General features: G+C 43.4%; 1 protein-coding gene across 2 annotated transcripts in view; it reads left to right on the top strand.

Moving 5' to 3' along the window:
- MEMO1 (mediator of cell motility 1) overlaps window positions 1-25,163 on the top strand; it is an 87,693-nt gene extending 62,530 nt beyond the window's left edge. Inside the window, exons 7-9 of one of the 2 annotated variants that reach the window (XM_040429329.1) lie at window positions 9,401-9,477; window positions 13,794-13,898; window positions 24,439-25,163. In XM_040429329.1, the coding sequence (XP_040285263.1) occupies window positions 9,401-9,477; window positions 13,794-13,898; window positions 24,439-24,570 (314 nt within the window). In that variant the 3' untranslated portion in view covers window positions 24,571-25,163. The remainder of the gene's footprint in view (window positions 1-9,400; window positions 9,478-13,793; window positions 13,899-24,438) is intronic. The other variant, XM_040429330.1, reaches the window with a different exon arrangement.
- Window positions 25,164-26,219: the final 1,056 nt, after the last annotated feature.

Raw genomic sequence — 26,219 nt, 5'->3', positions numbered from 1 at the left:
GGTATATGTAAAAAGACACCCCAAAACACATTGCCCTACTTCTTCTGAGTACGGCGATACCAGATGTGTGACACTTTTTTGCAGCCTAGGGGGGCAAATGGGCCCACATTCCAAAGAGCACCTTTCGGATTTCACAGGGCATTTTTTACACATTTTGATTTCAAACTACTTCTCACCCTAAAATGCCAGGGCAGTATAACTACCCGACAAGTGACCCCATTTTGGAAAGAAGACACCCCAAGGTATTTCGTGATGGGCATAGTGAGTTCATAGAAGTTTTTATTTTTTGTCACAAGTTAGTGGAATATGAGACTTTGTAAGAAAAAAAATGAAAAAAATCATCATTTTCCGCTAACTTGTGACGAAAAATTCTAGGAACTCGCCATGCCCCTCACGGAATACCTTGGGGTGTCTTCTTTCCAAAATGGGGTCACTTGTGGGGTAGTTATACTGCCCTGGCATTTTAGGGGCCCTAATGCGTGAGAAGTAGCTTGAAATCAAAATGTGTAAAAAATGCCCTGTGAAATCCAAAAGGTGCTCTTTGGAATGTGGGCCCCTTTGCCCACCTAGGCTGCAAAAAAGTGTCACACATCTGGTATCGCCGTACTCAGAAGAAGTAGGGCAATGTGTTTTGGGGTGTCTTTTTACATATACCCATGCTGGGTGAGAGAAATATCTCTGCAAAAGACAACTTTTCCCATTTTTTTTTTTTTATACAAAGTTGGCATTTGACCAAGATATTTATCTCACCCAGCATGGGTATATGTAAAATGACACCCCAAAACACATTCCCCAACTTCTCCTGAGTACGGCGATACCACATGTGTGACACTTTTTTGCAGCCTAGATGCGCAAAGGGGCCCAAATTCCTTTTAGGAGGGCATTTTTAGACATTTGGATTCCAGACTTCTTCTCCCTCTTTAGGGTCCCTAAAATGCTAGGGCAGTATAAATACCCCACATGTGACCCCATTTTGGAAAGAAGACAATGAGGGGCATGGCGAGTTCATAGAAATTTTTTTTTTAACTTGGGACAAAAATTGCAATCTTTAATGGACTCAATATGCCCCTCAGCGAATACCTTGGGGTGTCTTCTTTCCAAAATGGGGTCATTTGTGGGGTGTTTGTACTGCCCTGGCATTTGAGGGTCTCTGCAATCATTACATGTATGGCCAGCATTAGGAGTTTCTGCTATTCTCCTTATATTGAGCATACGGGTAATGAGTAATGAGATTTTTTTTTTTCGTTCAGCCTCTGGACTGAAAGAAAGAAAAAATTAACGGCACAGATTTCTTTATTCGCATCGATCAATGTGGATGAAAAAATCTCTGCCAAAAAAAAAAAAGGAGGGGAAAGGCATCTGCCAGGACATAGGAGCTCCGCCCAACATCCATACCCATTAAGCCCGTATGCCCTGGCAAACCCGATTTCTCCATTCACTTCAATCGATGTGGATGAATAAATCATTGCCGGGATTTTATTATTATTTTTTTAATATACAAAGTGTTTGCCAAAGCATATCAACACCGCCGCCCCCTCAGCTCATAAGCCTCGGCAAACGTATCTTTTACTGCAGAGGAGAAATCTCGTCTTGCAGCGCCGCATACACCGACTTTTGTGTAATCTGACAGCAGCGCAATGCTTCTGTCAGAATGCACATCAGTGCTGCAGCAAGTCGATCGGTTGGTCCACCTGGAAGGTAAAAAAAACAAAACAAAAAAGAAAAAACCAGGCCGCAACGCAATAAATTTATTAACTTTATAATAACATTTGAACGGAACATATAAACTTTATTAAACTTTTTGAACAGAACGTTAACTTTTTTGCTTACCGCTGATTTTTTTTTTTTTTTTACCTTTATAGGACAAACCTCTCCTTCCCCATGGGACAATGTGCAAAGCGCAAATCGCCCAGAGATGTGGCGAAGTACATTATGCACTTTGTCCCAGGTGAAAGGAGAGGTTTGCAGCAGCTGTGAGTGAAAGGGCCCTAATAGCCCTGTGTGCCTGTCCTGTGAGATGCAATCCCTATGCTAAGTGTACCTGTGTGTGGTACTTCCGGAAACACTCCCCTAAGCTTAGGGCAGGGTGGGCAGGGCGGTCAGGACAGAAATAGCGGGTGTCATGCCTTATTCCACTCCTGCTACAGACTCTACATCTTTTTCGGGGTGACGGTTGGGTTGAGGTACCAGCAACGACATTGGGGAAATGTCGCTCGTGTAGACGGCTCACTACACTGGTGGATCGGGCCACGGAACCTCCTGGATACAGGAGGTTCTCGATGATCTCTTCCTGAAATTTGAGGAAGGATCCTGTTCTCCCAGCCTTACTGTAGAGAACAAAACTATTATATGCAGCCAACTGAATCAAATATACAGACACCTTATACCAGCGTCTGGTGCGTTGGGAAACTAAATAAGGAGCCAACATCTGGTCATTGAAGTCCACCCCTCCCATGTGAAGGTTATAGTCGTGGACTGAGAGGGGCTTTTCAATGACACTGCTTGCCCGTTCTATTTGTATTGTCGTGTCTGCGTGAATGGAGGAGAGCATGTAAACGTCACGCTTGTCTCTCCATTTCACCGCGAGCAGTTCTTCGTTACACAAGGCAGCCCTCTCCCCCCTTGCAAGACGGGTGGTAACGAGCCGTTGGGGGAAGCCCCGGCGACTAGGTCGCGCGGTGCCACAGCAGCCAATCTGTTCTAGGAACAAATGCCTGAAGAGGGGCACACTTGTGTAAAAATTGTCCACATAAAGATGGTACCCCTTGCCAAATAAGGGTGACACCAAGTCCCAGACTGTCTTCCCACTGCTCCCCAGGTAGTCAGGGCAACCGACCGGCTCCAGGGTCTGATCTTTTCCCTCATAGATCCGAAATTTGTGGGTATAGCCTGTGGCCCTTTCACAGAGCTTATACAATTTGACCCCATACCGGGCGCGCTTGCTTGGGATGTATTGTTTGAAGCCAAGGTGCCCGGTAAAATGTATAAGGGACTCGTCTACGCAGATGTTTTGCTCAGGGGTATACAAATCTGCAAATTTGTTGTGGAAGTGGTCTATGAGGGGCCGAATTTTGTGGAGCCGGTCAAAAGCTGGGTGGCCTCTGGGACGGGAGGTGCTGTTGTCGCTAAAGTGCAGGAAACGCCGGATGGTCTCAAATCGTGTCCTGGACATAGCAGCAGAGAACATGGGAATGTGATGAATTGGGTTTGTGGACCAATATGACCGCAATTCATGCTTTTTGGTTAGACCCATGTTGAGGAGAAGGCCCAGAAAAATTTTAATTTCGGAAACTTGGACGGGTTTCCACCGGAAAGACTGGGCATAAAAGCTTCCTGGGTTGGCGGCTATAAATTGAGTGGCATACCTGCCACGACTAAGTCCAAGAGCTCCGCAGTCAAGAACAGCTCAAAAAATCCCAGTGCTGAACCGATCTGAGCTGTCTCAACCCGTACTCCAAACTGGGCGGTGAAAGGGGGAACTATTGGTGCGGCTGAAGTTGGGGACTGCCAATCAGGGTTTGCCAGCACCTCAGGGGCTCTACGGGCCTGTCTGTGCGGTGGCTGCGACGGGGTAACTATTGCACGTGCCACCGTACCAGCTTCAACTGCCCTTCTGGTGCTCGCCACTTCACCATGTTGTACGGCAGTGCTGGTACTAGGTCCAGGATGGGCTGCGCTGCTGGTGTATGCCTCACCACGTAATCCGACAGCGCCAGCCCCACTCTGCTGCCCTTGAAGCGGATCCTGCGCAACCTGTGGTCTAGCAACACGGGGCCGGGTACGCCTGGTGCTATCATGGACCTCAACCTCCTCGTCCGAACTTTGGGTCAGACTGCCACTGCTTTCTACAAGTTCATATTCTGACCCGCTAGATTTGTCAGATGAGGGTTCCCATTCCTCATCCGACTGGGTCACAATCCTGTAGGCCTCTTCAGAAGAATACCCCTTGTTTGCCATTTGGTCAACTAAATTTCGGGGGTTATTCCCTGCGACTACCCAAGAAAAAAAGCAAACCTGTCTTACAAATGGGAGGCTAGCAGCGCTTGTATCGCCGCAGCGCTTGTAAAGTGATTGTGCAGTGATCAAAAAAAACATTTTTTTTTGTCACTGCGGCGGGGCGGGCGTGGGTGAACGCACGTGTGGGCGACCGATCAGGCCTGATCGGGCAAACACTGCGTTTTGGGTGGAGGGCGAACTAAGGTGACACTAATACTATTAGATCTGACTGTGATCAGTTCTGATCACTTACAGATACTATAAAAGTACAAAAGCTGATTAGCGATACGCTAATCAGTGACTGCGGTGCGTTGGCCTGGGCGCTAAACGATCGCTAACTACCTAACCAAGGGGCCTAAACTATCCTAAAACTATCAGTCAATACCAGTGGGAAAAAAAAGTGACAGTTTACACTGATCACTTTTTTCCCTTTCACTAGGTGATTGACAGGGGCGATCAAGGGGTTAATTGGAGTGATGGCGGGTGATCTAAGTGTAGTTTTGGTGGCTAATCACTGTGATGTGTGCTCCTCTGCTGGGACCAACCGACGAAAAGGACCAGCAGAGGAGCACAGAAGCCATTTAACACCTTATATTTATAAATATAAGGTGTTATATGGCTTGTGATTCGTTTTTTTGAAAATCGCCAGCCTGCCAGCGATTATCATTGGCTGGCAGGCTGGTGACGAAATTGTTCTTTAACTTTTGCCGGCCCGCAATGCGCATGCGTGGGCCGACTCTGACCGAAATCTCGCGTCTCGCGAGATGACGCACGGATGCGTCCAGGAAGAATGAATCGACCGCCGCCAGGACGCATCCGTGCGTTAGGCGGTCGGGAAGCAGTTAAGGAGGCTATGCATATTATATAAACGTTGTAAAAACCCGTCAATTTTGGCATTATAAGTGCTCATACGCACAATCGTATGTATTTTGCGATCCACAAAAAAAAAAATGGATGACGTCTGTGTTGCATCAATTTTTTTTATTTTTTATTTTGCTGATCCATTGTAACAATGCCTGTCCTTGACCGCAAAATGGACAAGAATAGGACATGTTCTATTTTTATAGAAACTGAATGCACACAGAGTAATTTCCGTTTTTTTACGGACCCATTGAAGTAAATGGTTCCACATACAGGCTGCAAAAAAACGGACACTGAAAGAAAACACGGTCGCATGCATGAGCCCTTAGACAAATGTCTAATGTGATTGGTGTCTTCCAACTCTTCCCCTTGGGTAAATAGTGAGGGAAATTAAAGATCATTGTGTTGGACTACAAGGTCGATCCTGTGTTCCCATGGGAGATGAGCAGTTGCCAGAGGAGTCTGGAAGCGGCTCATTTCCATCACCCAGTTTATTTTAAAAAATGCAGTCGACAATACATGTACGTTTATGACGGAGATGGGAGGACTAGTGCTAAGCCAACAACTATCCCGTTTCTGTGGCCAACTTTACTTATTCTCTTTTCCCTTATAAAGGGAAGTTCGGCTGAGCAGAGTTTTCATGGTTATGGTAGAGCTGGGGGGAATAGTTTGTTCAGCCAATTCCAGAGGTGCAGCTAGGCATTTCTTAACTGAGAGTAACTGTGCAATCGACTTTGTTAAAGGGGTTATCCAATACTAAAATAGTGGTGCAGACCTGCCCGACCCAGATAAATGTTGTCCTTGGCGCACATGGGAACGGAACTGCCGGCCCAGAAACCCAAGAGACCGGGTCTATTGGTCGGGATCAAATAAGCATCACTTCATATTCTGACTGCACTCCCCAACCCCTGCCTAGTGCTGTCAATTTCTTAGCATGGTCAAAACTGCTGACAGACTCCTTTTAAAGGGCTTCTGTCACCCCACTAAAGTGATTTTTTTTTTTGGGGGCTAGTTAAATTAGTTATATAGTGATATATGAAAATATAATTGTGTTCCTTACTTTGATCCAGCAGTTTATTCAAGAAACGAAGTTTTATCATATGCAAATTCGGTCTCTACCAGCAAGTAGGGCGGCTACTTGCTGGTAGCTGCTGCAGAAATCCGCCCCCTCCTCTTGTTGATTGACAGGGCCAGCCGGGATCTCCTCCTCCGGCCAGCCCTGTCGTTGTTTCAAAAATTGCGCGCCTGTGTTGAATCGGCGCAGGCGCTCTGAGATGAGGAGGCTCGTCTCCTCAGAACTCCCTCAGTGCGCCTGCGCCGATGACATCACCGAAATAGAAGGCGTCATCGGCGCAGGCGCACTGAGGGAGTTCTGAGGAGAAGAGCCTCCTCATCTCAGAGCGCCTGCGCCGATTCAACACAGGCGCGCGATTTTTGAAACGCCGACAGGGCTGGCCGGAGGAGGAGATCACGGCTGGCCCTGTCAATCAACAAGAGGAGGGGGCGGATTTCTGCAGCAGCTACCAGCAAGTAGCCGCCCTACTTGCTGGTAGAGACCGAATTTGCATATGATAAAACTTCGTTTTTTGAATAAACTGCTGGATCAAAGTAAGGAACACAATTATATTTTCATATATATCGCTATATAACTAATTTAACTAGCCCCAAAAAAAAAAAAAACACTTTAGTGGGGTGACAGAAGCCCTTTAAGGGTCTGGAAAACCTGTTTAAAGTAGTTATTTCTATTTTATGACATTAATACATAAATCCCTAGATGGATATTGATACATGTATTTAATTTCTTTCATATGTGCATAATGAGAAATTGGATGCACTTGTCTTTTGTTCTATAAGTTAAAGGGGTTTTCCGACTGTTTTATACTGATGACCTATCCTCAGGATAGGTCATCCGTATCTGATTGGACTGTGCTTGGCATGGCCCTCTGCCCCATTCACTCAAGACTGTTGAACGTGACGTCACTGTCCTAGGGTAAACTGCGAGAAGACTGATCTGCGGGGGTCCTGTGTGTCAGAGACTAGGTCTTTGGTATAAAATGGTCAGAAAACCCCTTTAACAAAGCATTTGGAATAAATAGTTTTCACATGGATTCACATTTACAAGCAGTGTGACTCTGGGTGATAGGGATTGAGGGGGTTAACTTTGCCCATTGTGATCTACTCTGCTTGAGCTCAAAGTAACATTTTAGTGCAAGGTCAGCTCTCCGTGACTGTGACATATCTGGGTAAGAGAATAGTAAACCACTGTGTAACCATTGTGCTACAGACTTCCCATTCACCAGATTCCATTCCTACCAGTACTAGAGTCTGACCCCATGTAGAATGGCTGTTACTTCACTGGCACGGCATCTTTTCTGCTGTAGCAGTGCCGCTCCCTGCACCACATGGGAGCGCGGCATCTTTAGCTGGCAGCTTCTTTATATGGCAGTAATCTGCCGCATGCCGTGGCTCCTCTTGGCGCACAGTGACAGACTTTTTGACACTTTTGGTGTCCCTTCCACTACTGCACACTTGTCACTATCCCACTGGCCAGTGCTATTGTGCATTATACTGTAAATGCTGGGGATTACCTATGTAAGGTTTTGTGTTGTCCTCAGATGTCATGCCAGTTTGGTTTAGCATCTAATTGTTCCATAATCAGTAGCTCAGCACTCCCACCATCGGCTGTTACCTTGTAGCTCCAGGGCTGGGTTTACTACAAAAAAAGACCTGATATTGAAATATCAAAATCCTGGACAATCCCTTTAAAATAGTTGTTTTATGAACACCACCACTGTCCATATGTCCTATTAGGGCATCCTGTTTTTAGAGCTAAATATCCGGCATCTGCAAAAAGCCAAAGTACAATTGTGAATTGTGTCCTCTCGCATCCACAGACTCAGAAAGATGGTGATATTTGTATCCAGATTTCGACAGCGCCTTTTTAAAGGGGATCTGCATCAGCATATTTAAGGACAAGGAGTTGTGGCTGGAGTATTTCTGCAATACACAACCCTTCTCTTGCCTTGACAGCTGGGATAACCCGATAGGCAGAAGGTAGTTAGGGTTAAATATGTTAAAATTGTGCCGTTGAAAAATGCACTTTGTCACATGAAAGTCCTCCTCATACAGTTACATCAACATAAAAAATATCTCAGAATACAGAAATACAAAGCAACAATTTCTGTGGTTCCGACAAAATTGGGCTGTGACAGCACAACTCATTTTGTATGATTTGACTCCTCTGTCTGTAGCCCTGTATAGACTGTTTACAGTAGGGGTGTCAAACTCGTGCCCCTCCAGCATGTGGCAGAACTTCCAGCATGCCCTGATAGCTGTAGACAGCAGCATCTGGGGGGCCACGCGTTTCACATCTCTGCTTTACAATTTTGGGGTTATATATTGTGTCAGTCTGACCCCAAAGCTCACTGCAAGTTTTTTTTATTAATAAAATGCGAGGGATTTCTTCATCTTCTGCCATCATTTACGTTATTAATATCCAGTGGCACAAGTTCAGCATATCTGTACTGCAACTTTATCCTTAAATGAGCTGAGCCAAAAAACATCTGGCAGGGCTTCACAAGACACGGCTCAACTCCTTAGCTCCTCTAGTGTATTTGTTTTCAGATGAGCCAGTAGCCTGACATACACAATTATTTGATGAGTATTGTCATTATAAATTGGAGGCTTGGAAGGTATGTTCATGTTCAGTCCTTGTCTGCCTCCTCCATGTCTTTCTCTAGGCCTGTCAAGTATGGCAGAGCTGTCATTCTAATCCTCCACCATGAGATGACCTCTTCTCCTGCACAGCAGTGTCATAAACTGAGAATTCCTCCTTACTACTGAGGAATCTCTTTGTGATTTACTGCTAGAGAAGGACAATACATTTAGTATTTAATGGCATAGTACTGCGAAAATTTAAAAAATATATATTTACCCCTTCCTAATGGAAGTATCCGTTTGAAAAGAGAATCCATCACCATGACAATACAGTGCAATCTGCAGGCAGAATGTTTTATAGAGCAAAATTAGCTAAGCCAATTGATATATGGCTTTGTGGGAAAAGCTTGTAATTTAATCATTTAAAGGGGTTTTCTGGGTTATCATAAAAAGAGGCTCAGTGCCAGAAAATGCCTTTCTTCTGCACCATCCTCCCGCTGGTTTTATACAATGCTGCAGCAGTGACATGGAGGTATACTGACTGCACGTGACCACTGCAGCCAGCCACAGTCCTCCACTGTGTCCTGCTGTATATAGCATTGTATAATACCCAGCGGGAGGAGGACCGGAGCCGTGTCACAGGAGAAAGAGCTGTGTTTTGGGATACATATGGGAGTGGAACTGAACCGTGTGGAGCAGGTAATTGCTAAAGTAATATTTGACAAATATTTTTATGTTTGGAGCATAATCATACATAACAACTCAGTGCATGGTTTTGCCTTGTTTTCTTTTCTATTTTTTCCATAGGTTAGATATCTGAGTTTAGTCCATCCACTTGATTTTCTTCTATTAACATGCATCTAATAAACTTAACTTACTTTTCCAGGTCAACGTTTTCGTTATACATATTATGATGAATCTCAAGGAGAAATCTATAGGTCAATTGAAAACTTAGACAAAATGGTAAGAGATAATACGGTGCCAGACATGTAACGTAATTTACACCATTAAACTGCCATCATTTATAATTAAAATCTGTGGCAGCTCATAGCTAGCAAAGATTTCAGTTTGCGCATGGACAGTACAAGGCATTCACCTGTTATTAGATTTGTTGCATCTAAGGCTACTTTCACACTAGCGTTCGGGGCTCCGCTTGTGAGTTCCGTTTGAAGGCTCTCACAAGCGGCCCCGAACGGATCCGTCCAGCCCTAATGCATTCTGAGTGGATGCGGATCCGCTCAGAATGCATCAGTCTGGCACCGTTTGTCCTCCCCTCCGCTCAGCAGGCGGACACCTGAACGCAGCTTGCAGCGTTCGGGTGTCCGCCTGGCCGTGCGGAGGCAAACGGATCCGTCCAGACTTACAATGTAAGTCAATGGGGACGGATCCGTTTGAAGTTGACACAGTATGGCTCAATTTTCAAACGGATCCGTCCCCCATTGACTTTCAATGTAAAGTCAAAACGGATCCGTTTGCATTATCATGAACAAAAAAAAATTATTTTTTTTTTGTTTTTTTTTTTTTTGTTCATGGTAATGCAAACGGATCCGTTCTGAACGGATCTAAGCGTTTGCATTATAGGTGCGGATCCGTCTGTGCAGATACCAGACGGATCCGCACCTAACACACGTGTGAAAGTAGCCTAACTCCCACAGACTTTTACTAAAGATTGGTGTATTAGAAAAGGTATGACTTCAAGAGAAGAAGGTATACCTCCAGCGCTTTTTAATGCATCGGTACAGTTCTGAAGCATCTTTTCGCTCATGGCTCCTGTCCCCACCGGACCAGAAGTGATGATGTTCCACATACACTCCTGTGACTGCGGTTGGCCAGTAAGTGGCCTCATTGCCAACATGAGCCCGAATGGTTCTATCAGGGATGACAGTCACATCGCACGAATGGCTAGACATGTACATCTATGGCGCACTGATTGGACGGGAGGAGAAGCTACGCTCACTTGATCAGCAGCAGGGACCCGGCTGTATTCACCAGCATCGGTGAAAACACCAGTCCAGTAGATTAGATGCCATGGTCAGTGCAGACCGCAGCATGTTATGGGTTTGCAGAGGGAGGAGGCTCCCTCTCTGACCTCTTCAGCTGGGAAGGGGGGGATTTCAATGGCTTTTAAGACAGCCCCAGGCTTCACACCGGCCCCTGGACTTGCCAGATACGGAAGTCTAGAAAGGTCCAGCCCCAAAGGCTGGGTCGCATAGGCGAATTGTCAATGTAATTCTTACAGTTTAATGCAGTACAATACAGCATGTATTGTATCAGACCCTGAAAAGTGGAAGTCCCATCGTGGGACAAAACTAAAAAGTAAAATAAAATAGTTTTTATAAAAATCAAACTTTCAAGTAAAAAAATTTAATAAATGCAATCAAAAAGTACACCAAAATGGTACCAATGAAATCAGCAAAAAAAATAAAAATATGGTAGAAAATGGCAACACAAACGATTTTTTTTCTTTTCAAAAATGATGTTATTCTGTAAAACGTAACAAAGGTAAAGAAAAAAGTAAGCATATTAGCTATCACTGTTTTGGTAACGACCTGCTCTTGTAAAATTTCACATGCTCAACCCCATTAGGTGAACGCAGTAGAAAAAAGAAAACTGTACCAGAACAACCATTTTTTAGTCACCTTGCCTCACAAAAAGCGTTATATACAGCGATCAAAAAGTCATAATGTACCCTAAAATGATACCAGTCACCTCATCATTCAAAAACCAAGCCCTCACACAAGACCATTGCCAAAACATTTTTAAAATACGCTTTCAGAAAATGGTGAAGTAAAAACATTTTATTTTTACAAAAATGCTTTGTGTAAAAGTGACCAGCAGAAAAAGATAGGGTGTCATTTTTCTCATACATTGTACATGGCAATAATAAAGCCTAAAAAGCAATTGCAAAATTGCTGTCTATTCTTTATCCTGTTTACCAAAAAGCAAAAAAAAAAAAGTGATCAAAAAATGGTAAGTACCCCAAAATAGAACCAATGATATTGGCAACTTATTCTGCAAAAAAATAAGCCCTCATACAGCTACATCTAGAGAAAAATAAACGTATGGTTCTCAGGAAATGGCTATACTGATACCTCAGAAGCTGTTCAATAGCAACATGTCACCAATAAACCAATCCATGAAAATCTGCTCTGCAAAAGCCAAAAGTTGGGCTTTCCCTAACGCCTCCGCAATGGCACTGCTAGGAGGATGGTCCAGCCTCCCAGCATTGCTGTTGTGGAGGCTATGGTATCAAAGTGCTCAGTACACTCCTTAAAGGGGTTCTGCAGTTTGTTTAAACTGTTGATCTATCCTCTGGATAGATCATCAGCATCTGATCGGGGTGGGTCCGACCCCTGCCGATCAGCTGTTTGAGAAGGCAGCGGCGCTCTAACTGTTTACCGCATCACCCAGTGACGTCACGACTAGTATCAACTGGTTTGGGCGCAGGTAAGCTCTGTTCACTTGAATGGAGCTTAGCCGCACCCAGGCCAGTTGATACTAGTCGTGACATCACTGGGCCTGCGGTAAACAGTGAAAAGGCTGTGGCGCTCCTGGAGCGCCTCTGCCTTTTCAAACAGCTGATCGGCGGGGGTCCCGGGTGTCGGACCCCGCCGATCAGATGCTGATGATCTATCCAGAGGATAGATCATCAGTTTAAACCAACTGCAGAACCCCTTTAATTAATTACTTGAGGAGCACAAGGCAAGCAAAATCTGCCTTCCAAAATCTATATGGCGCTCCTTCCTTTTTGAGCCCTGCCATTTGTCCATATGTAAACCCCTCAAAATCACTTTTTGACTGAATTGGTGCTTAGTGTAACTGTCATTCTTTTTATTTTGGTAATGTGCAGGAGCAGTGATGCTGAGCATTTTTCTAATATACTTTAATTACTGAAATTGTACATTACTATTAGAAAAGTAGCGCTAAAGTGGCCCATTGTGAGCCTTAGCAAGTCTCTGTCTTCTGTTTACATAAGAGTGGAGACTTGCTAACACTGACTAAACAGAAGACAGAGGAGCGTTGCTAAGGCTCACAATGGGCCACTTTAGCGCTATTTTTCTAATACATAAACTTCTCCATGTGCAAAAATTTTCATTGCTGTAGCAAATGTGTTTGAATGTATGTTCTCTTAATTTTTAGTGTTTACAAAAATCGGTCAGAATATCTGAAACTCTGCAGTGTATAGAGGACAAAGAGGAAGCTATGTATCTCTACTCATCCAGAGAAACGGTTTAAAGGAATTGTGCCAAGTATAAAATGGGGTATAACTAACTTATCGGAGGGGTCCTCCTAATGCAACCCCCACCAATCCCGAGAACGGGGATACCTTGTTACCGTTGTGATAGAACAGCAGACCATTCATCCTCTATGGGACTGCTGGAGATGGCCAAGTACAGCACTCAACGATTTTGAGCAGTCCCATATAGAATGAATAATGCAGCAGGGCACAAGCTTGGCCTGCTGTTCCATCAGGACGGGAACAAGGGTTCCCCCTTCTCAGGATCAGTGGGGATCCCAGTGTTTCGACTCCTACCAATCAGTTAGATGTCCCCTATCCTTTGCATAATACTTATACTTGGCACAACCCTTTTAATACATTTCTGTTCCTCCACCACAGCTCCATTGATTGTGTTGTGGTGTGCCCATGTTGCAATGAATGTAAATAGACTCTCTTTATGTGTGGGCTCTGTTCTCTTATGGATATCCCCTATACTCACTTCAGACTCTGCAAGGAAAATTCTACAATGCTATATTGGTATACTTGCAGAAGGAAAAAATAACTGAACCTTTTCGATGGCGCTGTCATCAGGAATCCGATAACAGGTAGGTATTGATAAACACAATACTTTTTATTTTCAGTCTACGCGTTTCAGGGGCGGAGAGCCCCCTTCATCAGGACAATATACAGCATGACGCGTAGACTGAAAATAAAAAGTATTGTGTTTATCAATACCTACCTGTTATCGGATTCCTGCTGACAGCGCCATCGAAAAGGTTCAGTTATTTTTTCCTTCTGCACGGATACCTCTACCCGACGAATGCTATCACAAGCACGGGCTGGAACCTAGGCAGCAGTGCAGGCACCCCGCATGCCGATCGGGCAAATCGGCACAAGCTTCTAATGGTGTTGTGACTTTTCACAACACAATCTGGTAAGAGTTTCTACATATCTCTTATCAATTTACTGTACAACACCACACATGAGGCGCTGCCTCCTGTCTTTCTTTTATCTTTATATTGGTATACTTAGAATTTAATGTTTTTTTCTTTTATTTCAGGGTATGAGTATTATAGAAGAACTAGATCCTGTGCCATTTAGTAATTACTTGAAAAAGTATCATAATACTATATGTGGAAGACACCCCATTGGGGTTTTATTAAACGTGAGTGTCGCCTGTCCAATGTTTTGTAATATTAGAAATGTCTAACTACAGATACATAACATCTTTTTGGAATGAGGCAAAAGTCTACCACTTTCTGAGACGCTTCCATTAGATTTAATCCTGTACTGTGTGTTATGTATTTTATTATAATGGAAAAAGAAGCAAAATAGGCGTGCACTCCTCCTTCTAGTACTGAATGTAGGACAACATATTTAATTGATAACCTAAAATAAAATATATAAAAAAACAAAAATCCAAAAAGGTCAAAAATGTTAAAATACATTAAAAAAAAATTAATTAAACTACATAATTTATACTCCAATTCCTATTAGTTAAATGTAGTTTCTGGTAAAAAATAAAATGATTTAGGAAGGTATTCTGCGCATACAGTATTGTCCCGATATATTTTGCTGCAATGGGGTCGTATTCACAAACGCAGTGGGTCTTTAATGTCTATTTTTGAAAGTCCATTTCCTTAGAGTTGATATAATAAATATGGTAACTTTATCCTATATATACAGTGCCTTGCAAAAGTATTCACCCTCTTGACTTTTTTAGTATTTTGTTGCCTCACAATTTGGAATTAACATGGATTGTTTGAGGATTTACATCGTTTAATTTACAGAACATGCCAACAACTTTTGAAGATTTTTATTTTTTTTTATATTGTGAAGCAAACAACAAATAGGACAAAATAACTGAAAAAGTCAATGTGCATAACTATTCACTCCCCTAAAGTCAATACTTTGTAGAGCCACCTTTTGCGGCAATCACAGCTCCAAGTCGCTTTGGATAAGTCTCTATGAGCTTGCTTGATCTTACCACTGGGATTTTTGGCCATTCCTCCTTGCAAAACTGCTCCAGCTCCTTCAAGTTGGACGGTTTACACTTGTGAACAGCAATCTTCAAGTCTGACCACAGACTATTGGATTGAGATCTGGGCTTTGACTAGGCTATTCCAACACATTTACATGTTTCCCATTAAACCACTGAAGTGTTGCTTTAGCAGTGTGTTTGGGGTCCTTGTCCTGCTAGAAGGTGAACCTCCGTGCTAGCCTCAAATCACGCACAGAGTGGTACAGGTTTTGCTCAATAATATCCCTATATTTAGCACCATCCATCTTTCCCTCAACTCTGACCAGTTTCCCAGTCTCGGCTGTTGAAAAACATCCCCACAGCATGATGCTGTCACCACCATGTTTCACTGTGGGGATGGTGTTCTTTGGGTGATGTGTTGTGTTGGGTTTGCGTCAGACTTAGCTTTTTCTTTGATGGCCGAAAAGTTCAATTTTAGTCTCATCAGACCAGAGCACCTTCCTCCATACTTTTTAGGAGTCTCCCACATGCCTTTTCGCAAACTCACAATGTGCCTTTTTGTTTTTTGCTGAAGGTAATTGCTTTCTTCTGGCCACTCTGCCATAAAGCCCAACTCTATGGAATGTACGGATTATTGTCGTCCTATGTACAGATACTCCAGTCTCTGCTGTGGAACTCTGCAGCTCCTCCAGGGTTACCTAGGTCTCTGTGCTGCCTCTCTGATTAATGCCCTCCTTGTGCGGTCCGTGAGTTTTGGTGGGCGGCCGTCTTTTGGCAGGTTTGCTGTTGTGCCATGTTCTTTCCATTTGGTTATGATAGATTTGATGGTGCTCCAGGGGATCATCAAAGATTTGGATATTTTTTTTATAACCTAACCCTGACTTGTACTTCTCAGCAACATTGTGCCTTACTTGTTTGGAGAGTTCCTTGGTCTTCATGGCAGTGTTTGGTTAGTGATGCCTCTTGCTTAGGTGTTGCAGCCTTTGGGGCCTTTCAAAAAAGGTGTGTATATGTAATGACAGATCATGTGACACTTAGATTGCACACAGGTGTACATCATTTCACTAATCATCATGTAATTTCTGAAGATAATTGGTTGCACCAGAGCTTTTTTTGGGCTTCCTAACAAAGGGGTTAAATACATACGCACATGCCAATTCTCCATTTTCTATTTCTAAACAATAGTTTTATTTATATATATTTTTCTCATTTCACTTCACCAACTTAGACTATTGTATTCTGATCCATCACATAAAATTCAGATTAACAAAACATTGAACTTAAGGCTGTAACAAAATACGAAAAAAGTCAAGGGGGTGAATACTTTTGCAAGGCTCTGTATACTAGGCATGCATGGTATATTTATAGATAATTAATATTTTCATAAGTGGTATATTTATGTATTATTTATAATTACATACCGCTAGTATGTTTGAACATTAGAGAGTTCATTAGTACTCCATGATATAGAGTACTGCGCTTATATATACAGTTGCAAGAAAAAGTACGTGAACCCTTTAGAATGATATGGATTTCTGCATAAATTGGTCATAAAATGTGATCTGATCTTCATCTAAGTCACAACAAAAGACAATCACAGTCTGCTTAAACTAATAACACACAAAGAATTAAATGTTACCATGTTTTTATTGAACACACTATGTAAACATTCACAGTGAAGGTGGAAAAAGTATGTGAACCCCTTGACTAATGACATCTCCAAGAGCTAATTGGAGTGAGGTGTCAGCCAACTGGAGTCCAATCAATGAGGTGTTGGTTACAGCTGCCCTGCCCTATAAAAAAAACACTCACCAGTTCTGGGTTTGGTTTTCACAAGAAGCATTGCCTGTTGTGAATGATGCCTCGCACAAAAGAGCTCTCAGAAGACCTACGATTAAGAATTGTTGACTTGCATAAAGCTGGAAAGAGTTATAAAATTATCTCCAAAAGCCTTGCTGTTCATCAGTCCACGGTAAGACAAATTGTCTATAAATGGAGAAAGTTCAGCACTGCTGCTACTCTCCCTAGGAGTGGCCGTCCTGTAAAGATGACTGCAAGAGCACAGCGCAGACTGCTCAATGAGGTGAAGAAGAATCTAAGGCCTCTTTCACACTTGCGTTGTTGGGATCCGGCATGCACTTCCGTTGCCGGAGGTGCCTGCCGGATCCGTAACAACGCAAGTGTACTGAAAGCATTTGAAGACGGAACCGTCTTCCAAATGCGTTCAGTGTTACTATGGCACCCAGGACGCTATTAAAGTCCTGGTTGCCATAGTAGTAGTGGGGAGCGGGGGAGCGGTATACTTACAGTCCGTGCGGCTCCCCGGGCGCTCCAGAATGACGTCAGAGCGCCCCATGCGCATGGATGACGTGATCACATGATCCATGAGCTTGGGGCGCCCTGACGTCACTCTGGAGCGCCCGGGGAGCCGCACGGACGGTAAGTACACTGCTCCCCCACTCCCCACTACACTTACCATGGCTGTCAGGACTTTAGCGTCCCGGTAGCCATGGTAACTATTCAGAAAAAGCTAAACGTCGGGTCCGGCAATGCGCCGAAACGACGTTTAGCTTAAGGCCGGATCCGGATCAATGCCTTTCAATGGGCATTGATCCCGGATCCGGCCTTGCGGCAAGTCTTCAGGATTTTTGGCCGGAGCAAAAAGCGCAGCATGCTGCGGTATTTTCTCCGGCCAAAAAACGTTCCGTACCGGAACTGAAGACATCCTGATGCATCCTGAACGGATTACTCTCCATTCAGAATGCATTAGGATAATCCTGATCAGTATTCTTCCGGCATAGAGTCCCGACGACGGAACTCTATGCCGGAAGACAATAACGCAAGTGTGAAAGAGCCCTTAGAGTGTCAGTTAAAAACTTACAAAAGTCTCTGGCATATGCTAACATCCTTGTTAGCGAATCTACGATACGTAATACACTGAACAAGAATGGATTTCATGGGAGAATACCACAAAGGAAGCCACTGCTGTCCAAAAAAAAACATTGCTGCACGTTTACAGTTTGCACAAGAGCACCTGGATGTTCCACAGCAGTACTGGCAAAATATTCTGTGGACAGAAGAAACCAAAATTGAGTTGTTTGGAAGAAACACACAACACTATTTGTGGAGAAAGAGGCACAGCACACCAACATCAAAACCTCATCCCAACTGTGAAGTATGGTTGTGTGGGCATCATGGTTTGGGGCTGCTTTGCTGCGTCAGGGCCTGGACGGATTGTTATCATCGAAGGAAAAATTAATCCCCAAGTTTATCAAGACATTTTGCAGGAGAACTTAAAGGGGTATTCTCATCTTAATGATCACTGTTAAATCTGTTAATGATTTGACAGGGATCATTTTTCTAAATACATTTTATTACCCAATTCCCACCCTTTTTTAGAAAATAAGTCCCCTCTTACCTGATGTTGTCTTTGGTCTCCCCTGGTTACGGCCACCTCTCCTGTCGAATCCCGCCAAGCCGCGCCTGCGCAGAAGACTGAAGATTCTCCCCCGGCCGGGCCGCGCAATGTCCTGAACACAAACGCCGCCGCGCATGCGCCATGATGACTTCTTCCTGGCCAGTATAGTACAGAGCCGCGCACTCTGGCTCTGTACTATACAGGCCAGGAATAAGTCACCATGGCGCATGCGCGGCGGCGTTTGCGCTCAGGACATTGCCCGGTCGGGAGAAAATCTTCAGTCTTCTGCGCAAGCGCAGGACGGCCAGGAGAGGAATCCAGGAAGTGAACGTTTTCGCTCAAGGAAGGTAAGTATGAAAAGGGAAGATGAGAATACCCCTTTAAGGCCATCTGTCCACCAGCTGAAGCTCAACAGAAGATGGGTGTTGCAACAGGACAATGACCCAAAGCATAGAAGTAAATCAACAACAGAATGGCTTAAACAGAAGAAAATACGCCTTGTGGAGTGGCCCAGTCAGAGTCCTGACCTCAACCCGATTGAGATGCTGTGTCATGACCTCAAGAAAGTGACTCACACCAGACATCCCAAGAATATTGCTGAACTGAAACCGTTCTGTAAAGAGGAAAGGTCAAGAATTACTTCTGACGGTTGTGCACGTCTGATCTGCAGCTACAGGAAATGTTTGGTTGAAGTTATTGCTGCCAAAGGAGGCTCAACCAGTTATTAAATCCAAGGGTTCACATACTTTTTCCACCTGCCCTGTGAATGTTTACATGGTGTGTTCAATAAAAACATGGTAACATTTAATTCTTTGTGTGTTTATTAGTTTAAGCAGCCTGTGATTGTCTATTGTTGTGACTTAGATGAAGATCAGATCACATTTTATGACCAATTCGTGCAGAAATCCATATCATTCTAAAGGGTTCACATACTTTTTCTTGCAACTGTACTTGCAGCATGAGATTAGTACTTTGATAGATCTATATCATGGAATACTAATGAACTCTCTAATGTTCAAACATACTAGCGGTATGTTATTATGAATCATACATAAATATACCACTGAAAATATGAATTCTCTATAAATATACCACACATGCCTAGTATACATATGGGATAAAGTTACCATATTTACTATATCCACTCTAAGGATATGGACTTTCAAAAATAGAAATAAAGACACACTGTGTTTGTGAATACGACCCCATTGCAGCAAAATATATCGGGAGAATATTGCTATTGTATGCACAGAATACCTTCCTGCATGATTTTGTGAATTATGCAGTTTAATTGATTTATTTTGTATATATTTTACATTTTTTACCTTTTTTGGGGGGGATTTTTATTGTTTTTCAGATATTTTATTTTATGTTATCAAATAAATATGTTGTCCTACATTCAGTACTAGAAGGAGTGCACGCCTATTTTGCTTCTTATTCCATTTTTAAATATACTGAGACTGGGTGACTCTGTAAGAAAGTGAACCCCCATTATCCATTTCGCCTTTGGTGTGAGCCCCTGCACGCTATTCAATATTTTATTATAATACCTATTACACACTGGCAAATCTTAATCTAAAGTTATGCCTTTGATGTTTAAAATTACCTAAAGGGTTTTTTCTGAGACTTTTATACTGATGACCTAACCTCTGGATAGGTCATGACTATATTATTGGTAATCTGACACCAGGGACCCCTACAGATCAGCTGTTTGAGAAGGCATTGGTGCCAGCGTTAGCACCGCAGACTTCTCTCAAGTCATCAAGCACAGCGCCATACATTGTATAGTGGCTGCGCTTGGTATTGCAGCTCAGCTCCATTTACTACGATGTAACTGATGAACGTGACGTCATATGGCCTAGAGAAAGCTGCAAGAAGTGCTATTGCAAGTGCCAGTTCTTTCTCAAACAGCTGATCGACAGGGGTCCCAGAAAAACTCTTTATAGTCTAAAAAATTTTTTTAAATATGTTACTGGTTATTAAAAGGGTTTTCCAGGATTTTCTAACTGATGACCTATCCTCAGAATTGGTCATCGAGACCCCCGGCGATTAGCTGTTTGAAAAGGCACCAGTGCTCCTGTGTGCGCCACGGCCTTCTCCCAGCTTACCAAGCACAGCATTGTACATTGTATAGCAACTGGTTTGGTATTGCACTCGGTAACCCTGTTCACTTGAATAGGGCTGAGCTGCTCCTAGAACACGTGACCAATGAACATGTTGTCACTGGCCTAGGATAAGCTGTGAGCACTGCCACCTTCTCAAACAGCTGATCGGCGGGTGTCCCGCTTCATTTAAATGTACTAAGCAAGCACTGATCAACATGCTGCACTGTTGACTCATGCTAGTTCATTGATAGAATATTTGCTTATGTAAGTGGGGCCGAAGGTCAGCTATACAAATGAGATAACTGTGATGCGCTGGCACTCCTGACTCTCTTATCCATGCCTGCTCAGCAGTAGGAAGATGGAGAGGGGGAGATAAGGATCAGGCAAGTTGCATTTTAACAGTTGGGAGACACCTACACATGTCAGAGGGTTCAGCCAGGGTCCATCTAATGTGTACGGCCAGCTTAAAGGGAACCTGTCACCGGGATTTTGGGTATAGAGCTGAGGACATGGGTTGCTAGATCGCCGCTAGCACATCTGCAATTCCCAGTCCCCATAGCTCTGTGTGCTTTTATTGTGTAAAAAAAAAATGATTTGATAGATATGCAAATTAACCTCAGATGAGTCCTGTCCCTGACTTATCTCACGTACAAGACACATCTCAGGTTAATTTGCATATGTATCAAATAGGTTTTTTTACACAATGAAAGCACACAGAGCTATGGGGACTGGGTATTGCGGATGTGCTAGCGGCCATCTAGCAACTAGGGCTGCAACGATTAATCGATGTAATCGATAATGATCGATAACTGGATTCGTTGTCGACGAATCCAGTTATCGAATAATCGCCGATTCGTTGCTATGCAGGCGGGCGCCGGGCGGGCGGTTTACCTTAAGTCACTGCATCTTTATTTTACCTTACAATCGTGACTCTCCAGTAACAACTCTGCAGGCAGAGAGGAGGGCGGCGTAACGTCACTTACTCATGTGACGTGCCTGCTCCGCCTCCTTCATTCATAAAGGTGGCGGAGCAGGTGCGTCACGTGAGTAAGTGACGTTACGTCGCCCTCTGCTCTGCCTGCAGAGTTGTTACTGGAGCGTCACGATTGTAAGGTAAAATTAAGATGCAGTGAGTGATTAGTCTGCTGTGAGCAGACTAGGGTAGAGGGATCGGTCTATGGGTTATGGGTAGGGGGATCGGTCTATGGCACTTCTATGGGGAGGGGGGATCTGTGCACTGTTATGGGGAGGGGGGATCTGTGCACTGTTTTGGGGAAAGGGATCTGTGCACTGTTTTGGGGAAAGGGATCTGTGCACTGTTTTGGGGAAAGGGATCTGTGCACTGTTTTGGGGAAAGGGATCTGTGCACTGTTTTGGGGAAAGGGATCTGTGCACTGTTTTGGGGAAAGGGATCTGTGCACTGTTTTGGGGAAAGGGATCTGTGCACTGTTTTGGGGAAAGGGATCTGTGCACTGTTTTGGGGAAAGGGATCTGTGCACTGTTTTGGGGAAAGGGATCTGTGCACTGTTTTGGGAAAGGGATCTGTGCACTGTTTTGGGGAAAGGGATCTGTGCACTGTTTTGGGGAAAGGGATCTGTGCACTGTTTTGGGGAAAGGGATCTGTGCACTGTTTTGGGGAAAGGGATCTGTGCACTGTTTTGGGGAAAGGGATCTGTGCACTGTTTTGGGGAAAGGGATCTGTGCACTGTTTTGGGGAAAGGGATCTGTGCACTGTTTTGGGGAAAGGGATCTGTGCACTGTTTTGGGGAAAGGGATCTGTGCACTGTTTTGGGGAAAGGGATCTGTGCACTGTTTTGGGGAAAGGGATCTGTGCACTGTTTTGGGGAAAGGGATCTGTGCACTGTTTTGGGGAAAGGGATCTGTGCACTGTTTTGGGGAAAGGGATCTGTGCACTGTTTTGGGGAAAGGGATCTGTGCACTGTTTTGGGGAAAGGGATCTGTGCACTGTTTTGGGGAAAGGGATCTGTGCACTGTTTTGGGGAAAGGGATCTGTGCACTGTTTTGGGGAAAGGGATCTGTGCACTGTTTTGGGGAAAGGGATCTGTGCACTGTTTTGGGGAAAGGGATCTGTGCACTGTTTTGGGGAAAGGGATCTGTGCACTGTTTTGGGGAAAGGGATCTGTGCACTGTTTTGGGGAAAGGGATCTGTGCACTGTTTTGGGGAAAGGGATCTGTGCACTGTTTTGGGGAAAGGGATCTGTGCACTGTTTTGGGGAAAGGGATCTGTGCACTGTTTTGGGGAAAGGGATCTGTGCACTGTTTTGGGGAAAGGGATCTGTGCACTGTTTTGGGGAAAGGGATCTGTGCACTGTTTTGGGGAAAGGGATCTGTGCACTGTTTTGGGGAAAGGGATCTGTGCACTGTTTTGGGGAAAGGGATCTGTGCACTGTTATGGGGAAAGGGATCTGTGCACTGTTATGCCCAAAGGGATCTGTGCACTGTTATGCCCAAAGGGATCTGTGCACTGTTATGCCCAAAGGGATCTGTGCACTGTTATGCCCCTTTCCATAACAGTGCACATATCCCCTTTCCATAACAGTGCACATATCCCCTTTCCATAACAGTGCACATATCCCCTTTCCATAACAGTGCACATATCCCCTTTCCATAACAGTGCACATATCCCCTTTCCATAACATCGCACATATCCCCTTTCCATAACAGCGCACATATCCCCTTTCCATAACAGCGCACATATCCCCTTTCCATAACAGCGCACATATCCCCTTTCCATAACAGCGCACATATCCCCTTTCCATAACAGCGCACATATCCCCTTTCCATAACAGCGCACATATCCCCTTTCCATAACAGCGCACATATCCCCTTTCCATAACAGCGCACATATCCCCTTTCCATAACAGCGCCATCCACAGATCCTCCCCATAACAGTGCCATCCACAGATCCTCCCCATAACAGTGCCATCCACAATTTGTTTTAATATGGCCTTTGAACATAATTTTTCAAGTAAAATCATATAAGCCGCTTTGTTTTGTAATTTTGTCGTTTTTCCCGATTAATCGTAGAAATTAATCGGCAACTAATCGATTATTCAAATAATAGTTAGCTGCAGCCCTACTAGCAACCCATGTCCTCAGTTCTATACACAAAATCCCGGTGACAGGTTCCCTTTAAGACAGGATGATATTCAGTATAAGTAAATTATTTACCTTGCAGTTTTCATATAATGCTAAGTAAACTGCATACTGTAAAATAAAGATCAAAGGTAAACCTCAAAAGTAAGGTGGAGAATTTACCTGTTGAACATTTATGGCATATCCTGTGGCTGTGCCATAAATGTTCAGATGGCATAACCCTCTAAGGGCCTTTTAGGTGGGCCAATGATCAGCCAAACAAAAGTAGTTAGGAAAGTTTTTTTTCCCAGTCATTGCCCCATGTGAAAGGCAACATATCTCCCTGTATAAACTGTGAATGTGCTCGTAACCAGGCAAAACTGTGGTTGAAATTTCACTCGGGCACGCAGCTCAGCTCTGTTCTCGCCTGCACAGTTAGTGCCCTTAGGTTTACGGCACTGCCTGCATGAGCTTTCAACTAGTGACATGATGACGTTAGGCTTCCTTTCTGTCGGATTTACTATAACTTGCGTCAGAAACTGGCGTAAGTTATGGCTGAAGCCTACGCCCAACCCTAGCTGGCGTAGGCTTTAGTTTGTGGCGCATGGATTGCCAAAGGTGCAACTAATTTATTAAGAGTTGCATCTGACTCTGGCACACAGGGATCAAGACTGGCATATGCCCCCTCAATATGTTCAAGGACTTATCTTTATGTGACAAATGGTTTGATTGGGCAGTAATGATCCTTTACTTGGCTCAAGAATTGGGCCAATTACCAAGAACAAGCACATATGAATGCTCTGTCCGATGTTTGGCTTGTGTGAATGTGCAGCTGATCATCCGTTGCTCATTTTTGGGTGATAGTATCTTTCATGGGGCAAGTAAAATCATTTTGTTCGACAGATGTTGCCCTGTATAAACAGGACAACATCTGCGGATAATATGCACACTGAGTGGTGAACAAATGATCGTAATAACGATCAAATTTTAATCTCTTTAAACATCTGCCGCACCACTTGCACATTGTCAGCACTTTTTATTGGCCCGTGTAACAGTGTAGTCTTATTTCTCTGAAATATTTAACTCAATGTTTCATGTTTTTAAGGCTGCAACAGAGCTTCAGAAGAGCGGAGTTAATATGAGCTTCTCGTTCTTGAACTATGCTCAATCTAGCCAGTGCCGAAGCTGGCAGGACAGTTCAGTGAGTTATGCTGCTGGAGCACTTGTCGTGCATTGAGCCACTGAACACTCAGGGATGCCACCTGGAAATACAATGCTGACACAACCTTTTTCTTTCTGTCCACGGGGTCATAGCCAAGCAGTAGCACAGTATGGCTCTGCTCTGTGGGTTACAACTAACCTCAACTAAGTTCATATCTCCTTTCTTCTTTTCCTTTAGGTGTAGTTGTTTTTTTTTTTTTTTTTTTTTTTTTGACACCATTAAATACAGGTTTTGCTATCTTGGTTATGGTATCAGAATTAAACTTGTGTCAAAGTGTTCGTAAACTTGAAGACTGAAAATTCAAAACTGGTGGCAGATTATAAAATGTTAGTTATGTGGAATAAGTTAGCCTTTACCATAACATGAATTTGCACTGTTTGCAGATATGTGAACATGTACTCAGCTTTCAGAATAGTTTTGCAACTTGTAAAACAATATTATAAAAAATAAATAAAGGGTAAAAGCTTTTTATAAAAAAAAGTGTTTATAAATTATCCTTTATCCTGTATTAGACTATAATACAATTCATGTATAGTCGGTTGTTACCAGTGTTGTACAACAAATACCTTCTATTTTAGTTGCTAATAAAGGGCTACACAAACCAAAAATTTGACTTCAGCAGGGTTTGTTTTTTATTTGGTGCTGAAAGCATTACCAGTCTCATCTTACCAAAATAGTAAACTGGATTCAGGACATTAATATAGATCTGGCTGTGAAGCCTTGTACATATTCGATTTTCTCCCTTATGATATATTGATATGTGGTAGGTTTATTGCCGAAATATCCGCCCTATACAACTGATTGGGGTTGCTGTAGCATGTGCATTGATTTTTACAAGCCCGTTTAGATTAATAGAACCGTTGCAGAAATTTCTGCAAAAAATCTGACATGTGGGAATCTATCCTTAGGCCTGTTTCACACAAGCATATTGATAACCTGACATAATACAGGTCCACGGTATGTATGTATTACAGATAAATTGCATCAATATGTCATTTTGTCAATAATACTCATGCTATGTCAAAGACAGAGCTATATAAGGTAGTCATTTTGAAAAATTGATACAATTCAGATCATATACAGTGCATTTGTATTTTAATAACTATCTAACTGTGGCCCCCATCCTTTTATGCCCTGAGAGCCACATGCAGCACTGAGAGATGTCCTGAGCCACATTCAGCACAACTGTCATGCACATAATCTGTTCTGATAGTACCTGTTCACGATATTCTTAGGGCGCTGAACAGTCACTATGCACACATTTATTAAGGTAAATTACCACGATTCCTTGTAAAAAAAATAGAGGAAATCAAAGAATGCTATAAGCAGCCTGAATTACAGTGGTTGTTCCACCCCTGTTGACCCGAAAACTATACATCCCCTAAAATTACCACTAAAGAACCCATTTAAAAAAAAAATGTATATTAGTTCATTTGGGGAAGTTATTTCACATAACATAAAATAAATATTTTGTAAAAATCTTTTTATCACAGAAACAAGAAATAATAAAGGGTTACTGAGTTTTCATAAAACTTCAAAAGTTTTGATCAGTGGGTGTTTGAGTGCTGAGACCTCCACTGATGCTAGAACGAGGACAGAGAAGCACTATCACACTCTTCTCGCTGCAGTAGACAGAAGCAAGACAGGCCCATAGACTTTCTGTT

The sequence above is a fragment of the Bufo bufo genome, chromosome 4, assembly GCF_905171765.1.
Source record: "Bufo bufo chromosome 4, aBufBuf1.1, whole genome shotgun sequence".
NCBI classification, from domain to species: domain Eukaryota; kingdom Metazoa; phylum Chordata; class Amphibia; order Anura; family Bufonidae; genus Bufo; species Bufo bufo.
The sequence above is the reverse complement of the archived record's forward strand: the minus strand, read 5'-3'. Positions and strand labels throughout refer to the sequence as shown.